This window comes from Oncorhynchus mykiss, chromosome 11 (genome assembly GCF_057628025.1).
Source record: "Oncorhynchus mykiss isolate SJ-2025 chromosome 11, ASM5762802v1, whole genome shotgun sequence".
In the NCBI taxonomy this organism is placed as follows: domain Eukaryota; kingdom Metazoa; phylum Chordata; class Actinopteri; order Salmoniformes; family Salmonidae; genus Oncorhynchus; species Oncorhynchus mykiss.
The window spans coordinates 61,443,579-61,465,000 of NC_143032.1; the positions used below are offsets into that span (position 1 = coordinate 61,443,579).

The 21,422-nt window shown below is 44.8% G+C and overlaps 1 protein-coding gene across 3 annotated transcripts in view; it reads right to left on the bottom strand.

Moving 5' to 3' along the window:
• Positions 1–21,422, bottom strand: part of osbp2b (oxysterol binding protein 2b) — an 82,220-nt gene that overhangs the window by 52,332 nt on the left and 8,466 nt on the right. For all 3 annotated transcript variants that reach the window (XM_036935954.2, XM_021621639.3, XM_090190782.1), the window contains exon 2: positions 6,441–6,649. In XM_036935954.2, coding sequence (XP_036791849.1) covers positions 6,441–6,649 — 209 coding nt within the window. The remainder of the gene's footprint in view (positions 1–6,440; positions 6,650–21,422) is intronic.

Sequence of the window (21,422 nt, forward strand, 5' to 3'; positions counted from 1 at the left end):
TCCTAGATGCAGTAAGGCGTGAGGGAGCTGGAGAGAAAAGGATCCACACAAGCACACACAGAAATGATACTGCATGGTCTCCCTGAGAAGACAAACGTGTTCACTTCTGAAACACGATGACATAAAGCACGGCAATAAAAAATGTAGCGCAATACACACAACCACAGAGATTGATCAAATATATGTTAACTGATCTGCTCTCATTTACACTTTCTAACATATTGGCCTAACCGGCTTAGCGCGTGCGTCTGATTTGTTCTGTCCCCAACAGACCTGGTCATAACACAAAGGTTAAAATACCAAAACCAACTGTGAACCAACAATATGAATTTGGGGACACATGAAACATTCATGGACATTTAGCCAGCCTGCTGTTGCTAGAGACATTGTCCTGGACGATAAACATGTAGTTGATATTTTACCTGAAATGAATATGGTCCTATTGTCTGGATCTTTATAGAATTTGTACCCATTTTGAGTCCTCCAAAATTGTGTGTTTTCTACTCCAACAATCAATCCACAGATAAAAAGGGGAAACCTAGTTAGTTCTATTTTAGCACCTAGCTACGCACACGCCTGTTGACACGCACAAGCAGCTTGGATGAAATGATTGAATAACATGTACAGTACCAGTAAGCAGTTTGGACACACCTACTCATTCAAGGGTTTTTCTTGCCTTGATGACAACTTTGCTCACTCTTGGCATTCTCTCAACCAGCTTCACCTGGAATGCTTTTCCAACCGTCTTGAAGGAGTTCCCACATATGCTGAGCACTTGTTTGCTGCTTTGTCTTCAACTTCAACTCATCCCATCCCAAACCATCTCAATTGGGTTGAGTTTGGGTGATTGTTGAGGCCAGGTCATCTGATGCAGCACTCTCCTTATTGGTCAAATAGCCATTACACAGCCTGGAGGTATATTGGGTCATTGTCCTTGTAACGTGTATGCTGGGAGTCGGGAAGCAAGTACAGGGAGTGACTTTAATAATAAATAACACGTCCTCCCGGGTGGCGCAGTGGTTAAGGGCGCTGTACTGCAGCGCCAGCTGTGCCATCAGAGACTCTGGGTTCGCGCCCAGGCTCTGTCGTAACCGGCCGCGACCGGGAGGTCCATGGGGCGATGCAGGGCTTGGTCGGTAGGGATGTCCTTGTCCGGCCCTGTGGCGGGCCGGGCGCAGTGCGCGCTAACCAAGGTTGCCAGGTGCACGGTGTTTCCTCCGACACATTGGTGCAGCTGGCTTCCGGGTTGGATGCGCGCTGTGTTAAGAAGCAGACATGAAACACTGAAACAGAAACAATTATGCCTAGGGAAAGAACCAAAGGGAGTTACAAATATAGGGGAGGTAATCAGGCAGGCGCTGGTGCACGTAACGATGGTGACAGGTGTGCGTAATATTATTATTATTATTATTATTATTATTATTACGCACACCTGTCACCATCGTTACGCGCACCAGCACCTGCCTGATTACCTCCCCTATATTTGTTTCTTTCCCTAGGCATAATTGTTTCTGTTTCAGTGTTTCATGTCTGCTTCTTAACACAGCGCGCATCCAACCCGGAAGCCAGCTGCCTTGTGACCTGGAGCACCGGAGGGAGTATACATAACAGTCCTGTTGAAAAACAAATGAAAAATGGGACTAAGCACAAACCTATTGCTGCAGAATGCTGTGGTAGACATGCTGGTTAAGTGTGACTTGAATTCTAAATAAATCACAGACAGCGTCACCAGCAAAGTACCCCCACACCTCCTTTCAAATCATATGCTATTTGTCACATACACGTGTTTAGCAGATGTTATTGCGGGTGTAGCGCAATGCTCCTCCTCCATGCTTCACGGTGGGAACCACACATGGAGAGATCATCCGTTCACCTACTCTGCGTACACACGGCAGTTGCAACCAAAAATGTCAAATTTGGACTCATTAGAACAAAGAACAATTTACACCGGTTTAATGCCCATTGCTCGTGTTTCTTGGCCCAAGCAACTCTCTTCTTATTATTGGTGTCCGTTAGTAGTGGTTTCTTTGCAGAAAATTGACCATGAAGGCCTGATTCACGCAGTCTCCTCTGAACAGTTGATGTTGAGATGTCTCTGTTACTTGAACTCTGAAGCATTTATTTGGGTTGCAATCTGAGGCTGGTAACTGTAATGAACTTATCCTCTGCAGCAGAGGTAACTCCGGGTCTTCCTTTCCTTTGGCGGTCCTCATGAGAGACAGTTTCATCATACCACAGCAGAGGTAACTCTGGGTCTTTCCTGTGGCGGTCCTCATGAGAGACAGTTTCATCATAGCGCTTGATGGTTTGTGCGACTGGACTTAAAGAAACTTTCAAAGTTCTTGAAATGTTTCTGATTGACTGACCTTCATGTCTTAAAGTAATGATGGACTGTCATTTCTCTTTTCTTATTTGAGCTGTTCTTGCTATAATATGGACTTGGTATTTTACCAAATAGGGCTCTCTTCTGTATACCACCCCTACCATGTCACAACACAACTGATTGGCTCAAACGCATTAAGAAGGTTAAGAAGGAAAGAAATTCAACAAATTAACAAGGCACACCTGTTAATTGAAATGCATTCCAGGTGACTACCTCATGAAGCTGGTAGACAGAATGCCAAGCGTGTGCAACGCTATCATCAAGGCAAAGGGTGGCTACTTTGAAGAATCTCACATTTAAAATATATTTTGATTTGTTAAACACTTTTTTGGTTGCTAGATGATTCCATATGTGCTGTTTCATAGTTTTGATGACTTCACTATTATTCTACAGTGTAGAAAACAGTAGAAATAAAGAAAAACCTTGAATGAGTAGGTGTGTCCAAACTTTTGACTGGTGCTGTATGTCAAACATTTTTTGCAGCGCTAGCTAATGCAATGTGGGCGGTTTGGTCCGCATGTAAGGCATTCATAGGCGTGCGCGCACGAAAACACACACACACACAAAAGTGATATTGCATGGTCTCCCTGAGGAGACAAACATCACATATACACACACTCAACACAGGCAACCGCCACCAACAGATCCACATATGACGCAATCTCCATTGCACTACACACTGGCCTTTCCCACCTGGACAAAAGGAACACTTACATGAGAAAGAAGTTCATTGACTACAGCTTAGCGTTTAACACCTTTAGTGCCCTCCAAGCTCATCACTAAGATAAGGACCCTGGGATTAAACACCTCCCTCTGCAACTGGGTCCTGGACTTCCTAACGAGCCACCTCCAGGTGGTGAGGGTAGGCAACAACACATTCGCCACGCTGACCCTCAACACAGGGGCCCCTCAGGGGTGCGTGCTTATTCCACTCCTGTAATCCCGGTTCACCCAAGACTGTGTGGCTGCGCATGACACCAAAACTATCATGCCGTTTGCAGACGACATGACGGTGGTAGGCCTGATCACAGACTACAATGAGGCAGCCTACAAGGAGGAGATCAGAGACCTAGCACTGTAGTGCCAGGACAACAACCTCTCCCTCAACGTCTGCAAGACAAAGGAGCTGAACGTGGACTACAGGAAATGGAGAGCCGAGCACGCCCCCATTCATATCGACGGGGCTGTAGTGGAGCGGGTCGAGAGCTTCAAGTCCCTCTGTGTCCACATCACTAAGGACATATCATGGTCCAACCACACCAACACAGTTGTGAAGAGGGCACGTCAAGGCCTTTTCCACCTCAGGAGGCATGGGCCCTCAGATCGTCAAAAAGTTCTACAGGTGCACCACTGAGAGCATCTTGACTGGCTGCATCACTGTATGGCAACTGCCTGGCATCTGTCCCCAAGGCGCTACAGAGGGTACGGGTACTCATTATTTTACTGTGTTACCATTTCCTTTTTTTATTTGAACTCTACATTGTTGGGAAATGGCTTATACGTTAGCACTTCACGGTAAAGTCTACACCTGTTGTATCGGGCGCATGTGACAAATAAAATGTGGTTTGATTTGAATGTACCTTTGGCCTCCTGGCCCTCTCCTCAGCACTGGTTTACTGGGATTCTCCTGAGTAAAAGACATCAGTGGGTACTAGTCTAACACCTCCCCTTCTAAACAAGGCTGTCTCCAGGACATTTTAGGCTCAACACAAACTGATCCACACTTCCATCTTGCTTCCCTCTGTATCAGTCTGTTCTAGGGTAGAGAGGATCAACATAAATCCAGCCTATAGCTATCGGTTTGTGGGTCTCTATAAATCTATGTCGCTGTATGTGTGTTTCACTGGCTCTCCTCTCCTGCCTGGTTAATGACTCTACAGGGGGTGCCGGTGTCCAGTACTCACCACTCACCACCCACAGCCTCAGACAGACAGCAGAGACGGCTCAATTACCACACCTAAGACTGAGGCGACCGAACACCCACGCCACACACACTCAGAGACAGACACACAGGCCTGGCTACACAAAACACACAGGGTAGAGCCTAATGTTGTTAATACCCAAAACACACAGGGTAGATAGAGCCTAATGTTGTAAATACCCAAAACACGCAGGGTAGAGCCTAATGTTGTTAATACCCAAAACACACAGGGTAGAGCCTAATGTTGTTAATACCCAAAACACACAGGGTAGAGCCTAATGTTGTAAATACAGAAAGTGTCGTTTCAAACACACGTGTGCCAGTCTAATTGTGAGTGACATGTTTTCTTCACATCCTCTTTCGCTCTCTCTCTCTCTCTCTCTCTTTGCTTCGCTCAGTCACTCTAAAATTAGAGAGCTGACTTTAAAATGGAGCACAGGGGAATATATAGCCTGTCTTTCTTGAGACACTGTGCACTGTAGTTAGTAGACTAGACGAGAGCAAGCAGGGGTTGGGCTGCTGCCAGGCAGGGTTAAATGTGAAGACGAAAGCCCTCCCAGGATTTTCCCACAGCCTTTTGACAACAGACACCAATCACATGCAACAAGAATGAGTCCTTTTGGAAAGGAGAGAGTTCTGTTATCAAGAGTCTGAATGAGCGGCTGGTTCACACAGTAATGGTAGCAACATACAGTAAGTAGTCTGTGTTCCAACCTCCTCACTGAGAGAGAGGACCACACTGCCCCCCTGTGGCCACAATGGGGACTCTACAGGGTTTTCTAGTTAGACTGTAGACCCAAACATCCGGCACAAATACCAGTGGACACTGGAGACCTGAGCAGAGGCTGGATGTCAGATATAGCCAGTCTGTCTGGACAGAGTGACATACTGAACATGCTGGACCATAAAGTGAGTGAAATACCTTTCACCTACGGGGTATTTGTTCAACTAAACTAACAGACCTGTCAACAAGACACACAAAACACAAATCCTCCCTCTGTAAACCCTGACAACCTCCTCCTCCAGTTCCCTTGCAGGGTAATCTATCTATTCCACCTTTATTTAGCCTGGTAAGATATCGAGATCAAACTCTCTTTTACAATGACTGTCTAAATAATCTATTAGCAATACAGGACTCACAGTGTGAAGTCACCTTACATTTAAAGTGTGACAGAACAAAAAACAGCAACTTATCCTTTTGAAAGGATCGTTATGAGTCTAAATCGTTTATTATTGTGTCAAAATGTACTACAATGTGTAAATAGGATCATTTTGGTCATAAAGTCAGTCTCGTCCAAAACAGAAATTTGCAAGATAATTAAGGGGGAAATTAAGGGTATTGTAACAGTTCTCCTTGAGTCGGGTTTATTTCAATCCTGCCCACAGCTAGCAGCACCCAAGTAATCATCCATTCAGAGCGCAGCTGCACATGACCCCATCGTTATGACCATGGTCAATTTGGTTTGATAGTTGGCAGTATACGGGTTTGCTGACAAATTCACGAAAATGATATGCGCACGTCGATGTGGCTGGAAACCGCAAGTTGTTATGATTCTGAACAGTCAGATAGTAGCAACAATGAAGAGAAGCTGCCGTGTGGGGAATTGTAAGTGGCTCGTTTCAGATAGTTTTGTCTTGATCTTGATACTATGTCTTATTTTGAGGTGTTTTTACTGATTTCATGTTAATGCTAATATGGCTAAAATTCACTAGCTAGCTAACCAACAACTATAACAATATATTTGAAAGACAACAAGTGCTCATTGTGCAAATGTATTTATGACTAAATACAATTTACATGTTGTCAACAATCTAAGCCAACCCCCCGTTTTCCCCCATAGTTGCGTACGCCTGGGTTTTTTTGCTAAACAACCAACCCGTCTCCAGACACCAGGCCTGGAGGACTGTGTATCTAGTAGGGTGAGTGACTAACTGTGTATTGTTTTGGCAAAGTACAAAACGCTTCCCACGTTCGAACACTCACACACAAGAGACACCCACATCAAAGCACACCTCCAAAACCCAAATCTTCTTCTCAGTCACATTTCCTAATGAGGAGATTTGAAACCAAGGCGCAATCAGCAAGTTCAGCCTCCCTTTAAAAGCATAACATTATCAAACAACACGCATTCTTACCAGACTGGTCATTCATCATGCGGATGGCTTTAGCCTTGGCCAGCTCCAGCGCTGTGACCCATCTCTGACGTTCCACCTCTGTGCTGGCCTTCAGGTGGTAGGTGCGCCCACCGCTGCTCAGGACGATGTTACAGGCGTCCTCCGTGTCGATGTGGGCCGTGGCCAGGTTGATGGTGCCGCGACACGTATGGGCCATCTCTGCCTGAGTCCTGCAGGGGAACAACCACAAAGACAGACAGAGAGACAGAGAGAGACAGGGACACAGACACAAGAAACAGAGGCAGACAGAGAGACGGACAAGACACCAAGTCACAGAAGCAGAGATGGAGACACGGGGACAGAGACAGGGACAAAAACAAAAAAGAGAGAAAGGCTGATTAGTAGTCAAATCCCAATGCTTTGTATCTACGACTAACCTACTGTAACGTTAGGTCTGACTGGACAATGTATGCAGTCGCTTGATAAACAGTCATGACAAAACACTCAATTATTCCAATATTTGGCGATGGGGCCCGGCTCAGGTACAGGTTCAGGTACAGGCTCAGGTACAGGTTCAGGTGAGAGGAAGCTAGTAAGCAGGGAAGCAAGGCGGCAGAGGGATAGAGAGAGTCAGAAATAGGGAGGGACACATGCAATAGTGAAAATAAAAGACAGTGGCGTTGAAAGTTTAAACAGTCAAGAGCCATCCTTGGCTTACTGTCTTGTAGACTGTATTAAACGACTGTGTAACAGTGTTCTCTGTTCCCAGCATGTCTATACACACATTCTTACATACAGCCAGCACCAGAAATCCCCACAAGGATAGTCAAACAGGGGTTGGGTTTAGGAGTTAGGGTTAGGTTTAGGAGTTAGGGTTAAGGTCAGGTTTAGGAGTTAGGGTTAAGGTCAGGTTTAGGAGTTAGGGTTAAGGTCAGGTTTAGGAGTTAGGGTTAAGGTCAGGTTTAGGAGTTAGGGTTAAGGTCAGGTTTAGGAGTTAGGGTTAAGGTCAGGTTTAGGAGTTAGGGTTAAGGTTAGGTTTAGGAGTTAGGGTTAAGGTCAGGTTTAGGAGTTAGGGTTAAGGTCAGGTTTAGGAGTTAGGGTTAAGGTTAGGTTTAGGAGTTAGGGTTAAGGTCAGGTTTAGGAGTTAGGGTTAAGGTCAGGTTTAGGAGTTAGGGTTAAGGTTAGGTTTAGGGTTTTAGGGAAAATAGGATTTTGAATGGAAATCAATTTTAGGTCCCCACAAGGATAGTAAAACATATACTGTGTGTATGTGTGCACACATACTTTGGGCAAAGAACCTTGTATTGCACTTTCAGTGGGCCATAGAATGTTGGATAACAAGGCCATTGTGTGGCTCCATACCCCCATGGTGGACAAAAACAAACAATGAATAACAACAGTGCACACAAAGGACAGAGAGAAAGGGAGAGGGTGTGAGAGAGGGGAAAAGGGAGAAAGACCACAGAGAAAGAAAGAGAGAGAATTGCCTTCGACCAACTTGTTTCCACATTTTCAATTATCATCATCAGTCTGAGCTAACCATAGACACTGGACTATCATCAGAGAATAGAAACAGGTGAATGAAATCCTTCAAATCCTTGATGCAGATAAGTCCTCAGGAGAAGAGCAATACAGTTATTACTCAAACAAATAGTTTTGTCATGTAGATACATTGGGACACTTCAGTCTAATTAGTATTGGCTAGGCTGTGTGGTAGGACCAGGGTGTCAGTCTAACTCCCCTCTGAGGACAGAGCAGGAGCTCAGTCACAACTCATAGGCTTTATCCTCAGCAACCCAATAAGGAGCAGTTTAATGTGAACAGGCTCAAAGAACAACAGACATTATACAGGATAAGGGGCTGGGACGGGCAGTGTGTGTGTAGGATATCTGTTTGTACACAGTTGTCCAAGGCCCAGACATAAGTTACTTAGTAACAGTTGCAGTGCCCTGGAGCTGTGTCCAATCGCTGACCTCCTGTAATGGTGAGAACAGCTGAACTCAACCAGCTTCTGAGGAGGTAATACAGCCCACGGTGTGTGTGTCAATAATGTCCCACGGTGTGTGTGTCAATAATGTCCCACTGTGTGTGTCAAATCAAATCTAATTGTATTGGTTACATACACATGGTTAGCAGATGTTATTGCGAGTGTAGCGAAATGCTTGTGCTTCTAGATCTGACAGATATTACCTGTTAGATACTGCTGCACTAACAAATTCCACAACTAAACCTAATACACACAATCTAGTAAAGGAATGGGATAAGAATATTTAAGTATAAAATACACTGCTCAAAAAAATAGAGGGAACACTAAAATAACACATCCTAGATCTGAATGAATGAAATATTCTTATTAAATACTTTTTTCTTTACATAGTTCAATGTGCTGACAACAAAATCACACAAAAATGATCAATGGAAATCAAATTTATCAACCCATGGAGGTCTGTATTTGGAGTCACACTCAAAATTAAAATGGAAAACCACACTACAGGCTGATCCAACTTTGATGTAATGTCCTTAAAACAAGTCAAAATGAGGCTCAGTCGTGTGTGTGGCCTCCACGTGCCTGTATGACCTCCCTACAACGCCTGGGCATGCTCCTAATGAGGTGGCAGTCTGTGGTGCAATGTGGCGTTGGTGGATGGAGCAAGACATGATGTCCCAGATGTGCTCAATTGGATTCAGGTCTGGGGAACGGGCGGGCCAGTCCATAGCATCAATGCCTCCCTCTTGCAGGAACTGCTGACACACTCCAGCCACATGAGGTCTAGCATTGTCTTGCATTAGGAGGAACCCAGGGTCAACCGCACCAGCATATGGTCTCACAATGGGTCTGAGGAGCTCATCTCGGTACCTAATGGCAGTCAGGCTACCTCTGGCGAGCACATGGAGGGCTGTGCGGCCTCCCAAAGAAATGCTACCCCACACCATGACTGACCCACCGCCAAACCGGTCATGCTGGAGGATGTTGCAGGCAGCAGAACGTTCTCCACGGCGTCTCCAGACTGTCACATCTGTCACATGTTCTCAGTGTGAACCTGCTTTCATCTGTGAAGAGCACAGGGCGCCAGTGGCGAATTTGCCAATCTTGGTGTTCTCTGGCAAATGCCAATCGTCCTGCACGGTGTTGGGCTGTAAGCACAACCCCCACCTGTGGACGTCGGGCCCTCATACTACCACCCTCATGGAGTCTGTTTCTGACCGTTTGAGCACACACATGCACATTTGTTGCCTGCTGGAGGTCATTTTGCAGGGCTCTGGCAGTGCTCCCCCTGCTCCTCCTTGCACAAAGGCGGAGGTAGCGGTCCTGCTGCTGGGTTGTTGCCCTCCTATGGCCTCCTCCACGTCTCCTGATGTACTGGCCTGTCTCCTGGTAGCGCCTCCATGCTCTGGACACTACGCTGACAGACACAGCAAACCTTCTTGCCACAGCTCGCATTGATGTGCCATCCTGGATGAGCTGCACTACCTGAGCCACTTGTGTGGGTTGTAGACTCCGTCTCATGCTACCACTAGAGTGAAAGCACCGCCAGCATTCAAAAGTGACCAAAACATCAGCCAGGAAGCATAGGAACTGAGAAGTGGTCTGTGGTCCCCACGTGCAGAACCACTCCTTTATTGGGGGTGTCTTGCTAATTGCCTATAATTTCCACCTAAGAACCACTCCTTTATTGGGGGTGTCTTGCTAATTGCCTATAATTTTCACCTATTGTCTATTCCATTTGTACAACAGCATGTGAAATTTGTTGTCAATCAGTGTTGCTTCCTAAGTGGACAGTTTGATTTCACAGAAGTGTGATTGACTTGGAGTTACATTGTGTTGTTTAAGTGTTCCCTTTATTTTTTTGAGCAGTGTATATGGATGAGCAGTGACAGTGGCTAAGATGCAGTAGATAGTGAAGGGTGCAGTATACATTATATACATACGAGTTAATGCAAGATATGTAAACATTCTTAAAGTGGCATTATTAAAAAGTGACCAATGATATCAAGTCTGTAGGTATGCAGCAGCCTCTGTGCTAGTGGTGGCTGTTTAATAGTCTGATGGCCTTGACTCAAAAACAGCTTCTATCTCTCTGTCCTAGCGTTGATGCACCTGTACTGACCTCGCCTTCTGGATGGAAGCGGGGTGAACCGGCAGTGGCTCGGGTGGTTCTTGTCCTTGATGATCTTTTTTGCCTTCCTGTGACATCGGGTGTTGTAGGTGTCCTGGAGGGCAGGTAGTTTGACCCGGTGACGCGTTGTGCAGACCGCACCACCCTCTGGAGAGCCTTGCGGTTGTGGGCGGTGCAGTTGCCGTACCAGGCGGTGATATAGCCCAACAGGATGCTCTCAATTGTGCACCTGTAAAAGGTAGTGAGGGTTTTCGGTGACAAGACACATTTTTTCAGCTTCCTGAGGTTGAAGAGGCGCTGTTGCGCCTTCTTCATCACACTGTCTGTGTGCGTGGACCATTGCAGTTTGTCGGTGATATGAACACAAATGAACTTAAAACTTTCCACCTTCTCCACTGCTGTCCCGTTGATGTGGATGGGGGGGGGGGGGGGGGGGGGGGGGTACTCCCTTTGCTGTTTCCTGTAGTCCAATAAAGTCCAAAAATAGAAGAACTGTTTGGCCATAATGACCATCGTTATGCTTGGAGGAAAAAGGGGGGGGCTTGCAAGCCGAAGAACACCATCCCAACCGTGAAGCACGGGGGTGCCAGCATCATGTTGTGGGGGTGCTTTGCTGCAGGCGGGACTGGTACACTTCACAAAATAGATGGCATCATGAGGGATTGAAAATTATGTGTATATATTGAAGCAAGATCTCAAGACATCAGTCAGGAAATTAAAGCTTGGTCGCAAATGGGTCTTCCAAATGGACAATGACCCCAAGCATACTTCCAAAGTTGTGGCAAAATGGCTTAAGGACAACAAAGTCAAGGTATTGGAGTGGCCATCACAAAGCCCTGACCTGAATCTTATAGAAAATTTGTGGGCAGAAGTGAAAAAGCATGTGCGATCAAGGAGGCCTACAAACCTGACTCAGTTACACCAGCTCTGTCAGGAGGAATGGGCCAAAATTCACCCAACTTACTGTGGGAAGCTTGTGGAATGCTACCTGAAACATTTGACCCAAATTAAACAATTTAAAGGCAATGCTACCAAATACAAATTGAGTGTATGTAAACTTTTGACCCACTGAAAATGTGAAGAAATAAAAAGCTGAAGTATATCATTCTCTCTACTATTATTCTGACATTTCACATTCTTAAAATAAAGTGGTGATCCTAACTGATCTAAGAGGGAATTTCTACTAGGATTAAATGTCAGGAATTGTGAAAAACTGAGTTTAAATGTATTTGCCTAAGGTGTATGTAAACTTCCGACTTCAACTGTACATAGGTGTACAGAGGCCCATTATCAGCAACCATCACTCCTGTGTTCAAATGGCACGTTGTGTTAGCTAATCCAAGTGAATAATTTGTGGGTTCGATTACAGGCTCAAAATGGACAGAAACAAAGACCTTTCTTCTGAAACTCGTCAGTCTATTCTTGTTCTGAGAAATGAAGGCTATTCCATGCGAGAAATTGCCAAGAAACTGAAGATCTCGTACAACGCTGTGTACTACATTCACAGAACAGCGCAAACCGGCTCTAACCAGAATAGAAAGAGGAGTGGGAGGCTAGTCTCTCTTGACTGTTTAGCCAAGACATGAGTAGCTGGCCAGCCTGCTTGCAAGATTTAATACTGGGTGCTGAGATTAAAGGTAAAGCTGATCTTAAACAAGCAATTTGTGGTCAACTTTTCCCTGGCTACATATTAGACCAGATAGGGACATGGTCATGCAAAGCAACAGGGAGAGAAGGGTTCCTCAACAGCCCAGCTTCCAGCGTGCGCTGCCTTCCCAGAGCTCTAACTGGGTCACACCACTGTAAGTGTGCTGATGAGAAAGATGAGATCCATTCTGATCCCTCTGCTCTGTGAGGAGGCAAAACCATGCAGCGGCAAAGGGATTACAGAGCCAAGGCACAGCAGAAGCTGAGAGAGATAAGGACGGCGGGGCAGAAAGAGAGAGATATAGAAGGTGGGGCAGAGAGAGAGAGAGCGAGAGATGGATGGAAAGTGGTGTTGGGGGTAAAACATACGACATTATAAAATCCATGTACACAAACAACAAGTGTGCTGTTAAAATTGGCCAAAAACACACACATTTCTTCACACAGGGTCGTGGGGTTAGACAGGGATGCAGCTTAAGCCCCACCCTCTTCAACATATATATCAACGAATTGGCGCTGGCACTAGAAAAGTCTGCAGCACCCGGCCTCACCCTACTAGAATCCGAAGTCAAATGTCTGCTGTTTGCTGATGATCTGGTGCTTCTGTCACCAACCAAGGAGGGCCTACAGCAGCATCTAGATCTTATGCACAGATTCTGTCAGACCTGGGCCCTGACAGTAAATCTCAGTAAGACCAAAATAATGGTGTTCCAAAAAAGGTCCAGCCACCAGGACCACAAATACAAATTCCATCTAGACACTGTTGCCCTAGAGCACACAAAAAACTATACATACCTTGGCCTAAACATCAGCGCCACAGGTAACTTCCACAAAGCTGTGAACGATCTGAGAGACAAGGCAAGAAGGGCATTCTATGCCATCAAAAGGAACATACATTTCAACATACCAATTAGGATTTGGCAAAAAATACTTGAATCAGTCATAGAGCCCATTGCCCTTTATGGTTGTGAGGTCTGGGGTCCGCTCACCAACCAAGACTTCACAAAATGGGACAAACACCAAATTGAGACTCTGCACGCAGAATTCTGCAAAAATATCCTCTGTGTACAACGTAGAACACCAAATAATGCATGCAGAGCAGAATTAGGCCGATACCCACTAATTATCAAAATCCAGAAAAGAGCCGTTAAATTCTATAACCACCTAAAAGGAAGCGATTCCCAAACCTTCCACAACAAAGCCATCACCCACAGAGAGATGAACCTGGAGAAGAGTCCCCTAAGCAAGCTGGTCCTGGGGCTCTGTTCACAAACACAAACACACCCTACAGAGCCCCAGGACAGCAGCACAATTAGACCCAACCAAATCATGAGAAAACAAAAAAGATAATTACTTGACACATTGGAAAGAATTAACAAAAAAACAGAGCAAACTAGAATGCTATTTGGCCCTACACAGAGAGTACACAGCGGCAGAATACCTGACCACTGTGACTGACCCAAAATTAAGGAAAGCTTTGACTATGTACAGACTCAGTGAGCATAGCCTTGCTATTGAGAAAGGCCGCCGTAGGCAGACATGGCTCTCAAGAGAAGACAGGCTATGTGCTCACTGCCCACAAAATGAGGTGGAAACTGAGCTGCACTTCCTAACCTCCTGCCCAATGTATGACCATATTAGAGAAACATATTTCCCTCAGATTACACAGATCCACAAAGAATTCGAAAACAAATACAATTTTGAAAAACTCCCATATCTACAAGGTTAAATTCCACAGTGTGCCATCACAGCAGCAAGATTTGTGACCTGTTGCCACAAGAAAAGGGCAACCAGTGAAGAACACACACCATTGTAAATACAGTGCCTTGCGAAAGTATTCGGCCCCCTTGAACTTTGCGACCTTTTGCCACATTTCAGGCTTCAAACAGAAAGATATAAAACTGTATTTTTTTGTGAAGAATCAACAACAAGTGGGACACAATCATGAAGTGGAACGACATTTATTGGATATTTCAAACTTTTTTTAACAAATCAAAAACTGAAAAATTGGGCGTGCAAAATTATTCAGCCCCTTTACTTTCAGTACAGCAAACTCTCTCCAGAAGTTCAGTGAGGATCTCTGAATGATCCAATGTTGACCTAAATGACTAATGATGATAAATACAATCCACCTGTGTGTAATCAAGTCTCCGTATAAATGCACCTGCACTGTGATAGTCTCAGAGGTCCGTTAAAAGCGCAGAGAGCATCATGAAGAACAAGGAACACACCAGGCAGGTCCGAGATACTGTTGTGAAGAAGTATAAAGCCGGATTTGGATACAAAAAGATTTCCCAAGCTTTAAACATCCCAAGGAGCACTGTGCAAGCGATAATATTGAAATGGAAGGAGTATCAGACCACTGCAAATCTACCAAGACCTGGCCGTCCCTCTAAACTTTCAGCTCATACAAGGAGAAGACTGATCAGAGATGCAGCCAAGAGGCCCATGATCACTCTGGATGAACTGCAGAAATCTACAGCTGAGGTGGGAGACTCTGTCCATAGGACAACAATCATTCGTATATTGCACAAATCTGGCCTTTATGGAAGAGTGGCAAGAAGAAAGCCATTTCTTAAAGATATCCATAAAAAGTGTTGTTTAAAGTTTGCCACAAGCCACCTGGGAGACACACCAAACATGTGGAGGAAGGTGCTCTGGTCAGATGAAACCAAAATTGAACTTTTTGTCAACAATGCAAAACGTTATGTTTGGCGTAAAAGCAACACAGCTGAACACACCATCCCCACTGTCAAACATGGTGGTGGCAGCATCATGGTTTGGGCCTGCTTTTCTTCAGCAGGGACAGGGAAGATGGTTAAAATTGATGGGAAGATGGATGGAGCCAAATACAGGACCATTCTGGAAGAAAACCTGATGGAGTCTGCAAAAGACCTGAGACTGGGACGGAGATTTGTCTTCCAACAAGACAATGATCCAAAACATAAAGCAAAATCTACAATGGAATGGTTCAAAAATAAACATATCCAGGTGTTAGAATGGCCAAGTCAAAGTCCAGACCTGAATCCAATCGAGAATCTGTGGAAAGAACTGAAAACTGCTGTTCACAAATGCTCTCCATCCAACCTCACTGAGCTCAAGCTGTTTTGCAAGGAGGAATGGGAAAAAATGTCAGTCTCTCGATGTGCAAAACTGATAGAGACATACCCCAAGCGACTTACAGCTGTAATCGCAGCAAAAGGTGGCGCTACAAAGTATTAACTTAAGGGGGCTGAATAATTTTGCACGCCCAATTTTTCAGTTTTTGATTTGTTAAAAAAGTTTTAAATATCCAATAAATGTCGTTCCACTTCATGATTGTGTCCCACTTGTTGTTGATTCTTCACAAAAAAATACAGTTTTATATCTTTATGTTTGAAGCCTAAAATGTGGCCAAAGGTCGCAAAGTTCAAGGGGGCCGAATACTTTCGCAAGGCACTGTACAACCCATAATTATGCTTATTTATTTTATCTTGTGTCCTTCACCATTTGTACATTGTTAAAACACTGTATATATAATATGACATGTGACATTTGTGACATGTCTTTATTGTTTTGAAACTTCTGTGTGTAATGTTTACTGTTCATTTTGGTTGTTTTTCACTTTATATATTCACTTTGTATGTTGTCTACCTCACTTGCTTTGGCAATGTTAACACATGTTTCCCATGCCAATAAAGCCCTTGAATTGAATTGAATTGAGAGAGAGAGACAGAGAGAGACAGAGACAGACAGAGACAGACAGAGAGACAGAGACAGAGAGAGAGAGAGAGACAGAGAGAGAGACACAGAGACAGAGCGAGAGAGAACAAACACCATTGTAAATACAACCCATATTTATGCTTATTTATTTTATCTTGTGTCCTTTAACCATTTGTACATTGTTAAAACACTGTATATATATATAATATGACATTTGTAATGTCTTTATTGTTTTGAAACTTCTGTATGTGTAATGTTTACTGTTAATTTTTATTGTCTTTCACTTTACATATTTACTTTATATATTATCTACCTCACTTGCTTTGGCAATGTTAACACATGTTTCCCATGCCAATAAAGCCCTTGAATTTAATTTAATTGAATTGGTGGGGCAGAGAGAGAGAGAGAGATGGACAGTGGGGCAGAGAGAGAGCGAGAGATATGGACAGTGGGGCAGAGAGAGAGCGAGAGATATGGAGAGAGAGAGAGAGCAGAGCAGAGGTCAGGATCAGATGAGCTCCTGCATTTTTCAGCATTTTATTAAAAAAAGATAGATTGGGAGTTAGATAAACTTGGATTTTTTGTCAGGAACACATACTGGATTCTACCCTCTACAACATAACCCCTACTTCAAATCAAAACTTAAAACCTACAACCTGATTTTGGACGGAATTACGGAATCACTTGGAAGGTTCACAACTACCAAGGATTTATTACCCTATACAGCAAATTCTCTGGAAAACAACAGAAACCTGGAAACACCATCCAACCTGGAACTGAGTGAGTAATGTTTAGTCTGAAACTATATTTTATTTCCAAAAGCCAAGAAGAAAAACACACAACATTACTTTATAAGGACTGAATTCTGACATAATTCTGCCAAGCTTGATACAGCTTCAACTACCACTGACGTGTCAAGTGAGAGGTGTCAAAGCCCATTAGCCCAACAATGGCAGGAGAGTCACACAGTCTACCCCAACCAAATGGAGAGGCCTTAGAAGCTCCCTCCCGCTGTTCAGAGGTAATTAAAATACAGTACCCTGTGTATGTAAAGAATGATAAAGCAAGAAAAGATTACAAAATGAAGTTCCTTATGGAAAATCAAGAGACACTTTTTGCTGACTATTACAAAAATGGGAACATCAGCAACCTTATCTTCCACACAAACCATCCCCTGGCATGGCACAGTGCTATATTAGCACACTACCCCTTTGTTAAGAGAGGGGGGGTTAACGAGGGATGGAAACTCAGAATACTTGATAACGAGGACTCTGAGTCAGGTAATATAAATATCTATAAGTCCGGAACAGTAATGATACAGGGTAACCCCAAACAGTTTCAGCTGGACTTTCACCTAATCAAATAATTAGCCCAGCAGGAGAAGCTCTCCCTTGATAAAGATACCCACACCCCGAGCGGGTCAGACCAGACCTCTTCATTATGTAACCCCACAGACGAGCAACCCCCAGCGGAGAGTCAACCTCCCAGCACAGATTACCACTCCCTCATTGAAATGAAGGACAAATTCACCCAGCTGGAGGTAAGGCAGGTGGAGCTGGAACAGCAGGTGATTACACTTCAGTCAGCACAGACCCAGACAACAGTCCAGCACAACAACACCCCCTTAACCAGACCCGGAATGCTGGAGGTAGAGAGAGACATATCTGCACTCTGGACAGTGGTGAGAGAACTTCAAAAGGAGAAAGAGCAGGATCAGGAGAAGAACAGAGCATTAGAGGAGAGAATCAGACTGCTGGTGGAGGAGAGGTTGAGGGGGATGGAGGAGAGGGTGAGGGGGACGGAGGAGAGGGTGAGGGGAACGGCGTGTGACAGAGAACAACCCACTAGAGAGGTGGCCACCCCCACAGAGAAGCCAGGAGAACAGCCCACCTCAGCACCTGACAAAAGTCTCGACACCACAGCAGAACAGTCCACACCAGACTCCGACCATAGAGTCGACATCACAGCAGAACAGACAAATGAAGAACCCCAAGCCCAGCGGCTCTCACCGCCTCTGAGCACCCCCCCCTGTCAGCCCTTCTGACAACCCCCCACACCCACTGAGGACAAACACAAGACACAGATTGTACTACTTATGGACTCAAATGGGAAATATATAGAAGAAAAAAAACTTTTCCCCAAACACAGTGTCTAAACTCTGGTGTCCAAACACCCAGCGCGCCCTCGACCTTCTGTCTGAGGACCAACTAGGTTCACCCAGCCACATAATAATACACACAGGCACAAACAACCTGAGAGCACAGCAGAAAAGGGTGGCCACAGCACTGAAGGGAGTGATTGAAAAGGCTTCTTCTACTTTCCCCAACGTACAAGTGGTTATCTCCACCCTGCTACCACGAAAAGACTTCCACCCTGCCACAATACAGCGGGTAAACGCAAGTATTTCCCGTGACAGTGCCTCAAAACCAAATGTTTTCCTGGCCCACCACTCCACCCTGGACTTGAACAGCCTCTATGACCAGGTCCACCTCTACAAGGCAGCAGTGCCCACCTTTGCCCGGACTCTAAAGGACATCGCTCTCAAACGTATCCCCAACACTTCAAACAGGAGCAACAGATCAATAGACACCCCACCCAGACCAGCGAGACACCCTCCCAGACCTGCAGGACCCCCCCCCCCCGGACCTACAAATAGAGGACCCACGCCAAGAGGAATTACATCCAGACCACATTACACCCAGACACATCCACACCCCCAACCAATCAACACCCCCCCCCCCCCCCCCCCCCCACACGTCAACCATGCCCACACCCCATTTAGGCCCCCTCAGATCAGACCTATGCCACTCCTGCCCACCCCATGCACCCCACCCCTGCAAAGAGGGCCTCAACATGGAAGCCACACATACGCCCAGGTAGTGAGCGGGCAAACAGTCCCAACCCCCACTCTCACACTCGCCCAAGCAAATGGCATGTACCAGATGCTCAGCAGGCTCTGCTCACACTTACTGGCCTGAGGCCAAACCACGACCAACAACATTGGACACTCTATGGAACAAAAAGCCTTCACTATATCATCCTGGAATATCCAAGGCCTGAGGTCATCTGCCTTTGGCCTAAAGAGCAGAAACCCAGACTTCACCAAAGAAATAGGTAATACAGACATTATCATCCTGCAAGAAACCTGGTATAGAGGAGACGGACCCACTGGTTGCCCTCTAGGTTACAGAGAGCTGGTAGTCCCATCCACCAAACTACCAGGTGTGAAACAGGGAAGGGACTCAGGGGGTATGCTAATTTGGTATAGAGCAGACCTAACCCACTCCATTAAATTAATCAAAACAGGAACATTCTACATTTGGCTAGAAATTCAAAAGGAAATTATTCTAACAGAGAAAAATGTCCTCCTGTGTGCTACCTATATCCCCCCACTAGAATCCTCATATTTTAATGAAGACAGCTTCTCCATCCTGGAGGGGGAAATCAATCATTTCCAGGCCCAGGGACATGTACTAGTCTGTGGCGACCTAAATGCCAGAACCGGACAAGAACCTGACACCCTCAGCACACAGGGGGACAAACACCTGCCTGGAGGTGACAGCATTCCCTCCCACATATGCCCCCCTAGGCACAACTATGACAACATAACCAACAAAAACGGGTCACAACTCCTGCAGCTCTGTCGCACGCTGGGTATGTACATAGTCAACAGTAGGCTTCGAGGGGACTCCTATGGTAGGTACACCTATAGCTCATCTCTTGGCAGTAGTACTGTAGACTACTTTATCACTGACCTCAACCCAGAGTCTCTCAGAGCGTTCACAGTCAGCCCACTGACACCCCTATCAGACCACAGCAAAATCACAGTCTACTTAAACAGAGCAATACTCAATCATGAGGCATCAAAGCCAAAGGAACTGAGTAACATTAAGAAATGCTATAGATGGAAGGAATGCCGTTTGGAAACCTACCAAAAAACAATTAGGCAACAACAAATTTAATCCCTTTTAGACTATTTCCTGGGTAAAACGTTCCACTGTAATAGTGAAGGTGTGAATCTTAACAGTATATTTGACCTCTCAGCTTCCCTATCAAATCTAAAAATCTCAAATAGAAAACCGAAGAAAATTAACAATAATGACAAATGGTTTGATGAAGAATGCAAAAATCTAAGAAAGAATTTGAGAAACCTGTCCAACCAAAAACATAGAGACCCGGAAAACCTGAGTCTACGCCTTCACTATGGTGAATCACTAAAACAGAAATAATACTAATACAGAAATACACTACGGAAAAAGAAGGAACAGCATGTCAGAAATCAGCTCAATGTAATTGAAGAATCCATAGACTCTAACCACTTCTGGGAAAATTGGAAAACACTAAACAAACAACAACACAAAGAATTATCTATCCAAAATGGAGATGTATGGGTAAACCACTTCTCCAATCTTTTTGGCTCTATAACAAAGAATAAAGAGAAAAAACATATACATGATCAAATACAGATTTTAGAATCAACTATTAAAGACTACCAGAACCCACTGGATTCTCCAATTACATTGAATGAGTTACAGGACAAAATAAAAACCCTCCAACCCAAAAAGGCCTGTGGTGTTGATGGTATCCTCAATGAAATGATCAAATATACAGACAACAAATTCCAATTGGCTATACTAAAACTTTTTAACATCATCCTTAGCTCTGGCATCTTCCCCAATATTTGGAACCAAGGACTGATCACCCCAATCCACAAAAGTGGAGACAAATTTGACCCCAATAACTACCGTGGAATATGCGTCAACAGTAACCTTGGGAAAATCCTCTGCATTATCATTAACAGCAGACTCGTACATTTCCTCAATGAAAACAATGTACTGAGCAAATGTCAAATTGGCTTTTTACCAAATTACCGTACAACAGACCATGTATTCACCCTGCACACCCTAATTGACAACCAAACAAACCAAAACAAAGGCAAAGTGTTCTCATGCTTTGTTGATTTAAAAAAAGCCTTCGACTCAATTTGGCATGAGGGTCTGCTATACAAACTGATGGAAAGTGGTGTTGGGGGTAAAACATACGACATTATAAAATCCATGTACACAAACAACAAGTGTGCGGTTAAAATTGGCAAAAAACACAAAAAAATTCTTCAAACAGGGTCGCGGGGTTAGACAGGGATGCAGCTTAAGCCCCACCCTCTTCAACATATATATCAACGAATTGGTGCGGGCACTAGAAAAGTCTGCAGCACCCGGCCTCACCCTACTAGAATCCGAAGTCAAATGTCTGCTGTTTGCTGATGATCTGGTGCTTCTGTCACCAACCAAGGAGGGCCTACAGCAGCACCTAGATCTTATGCACAGATTCTGTCAGACCTGGGCCCTGACAGTAAATCTCAGTAAGACCAAAATAATGGTGTTCCAAAAAAGGTCCAGTCACCAGGACCACAAATACAAATTCCATCTAGACACTGTTGCCCTAGAGCACACAAAAAAACAATACATACCTTGGCCTAAACATCAGCGCCACAGGTAACTTCCACAAAGCTGTGAACGATCTGAGAGACAAGGCA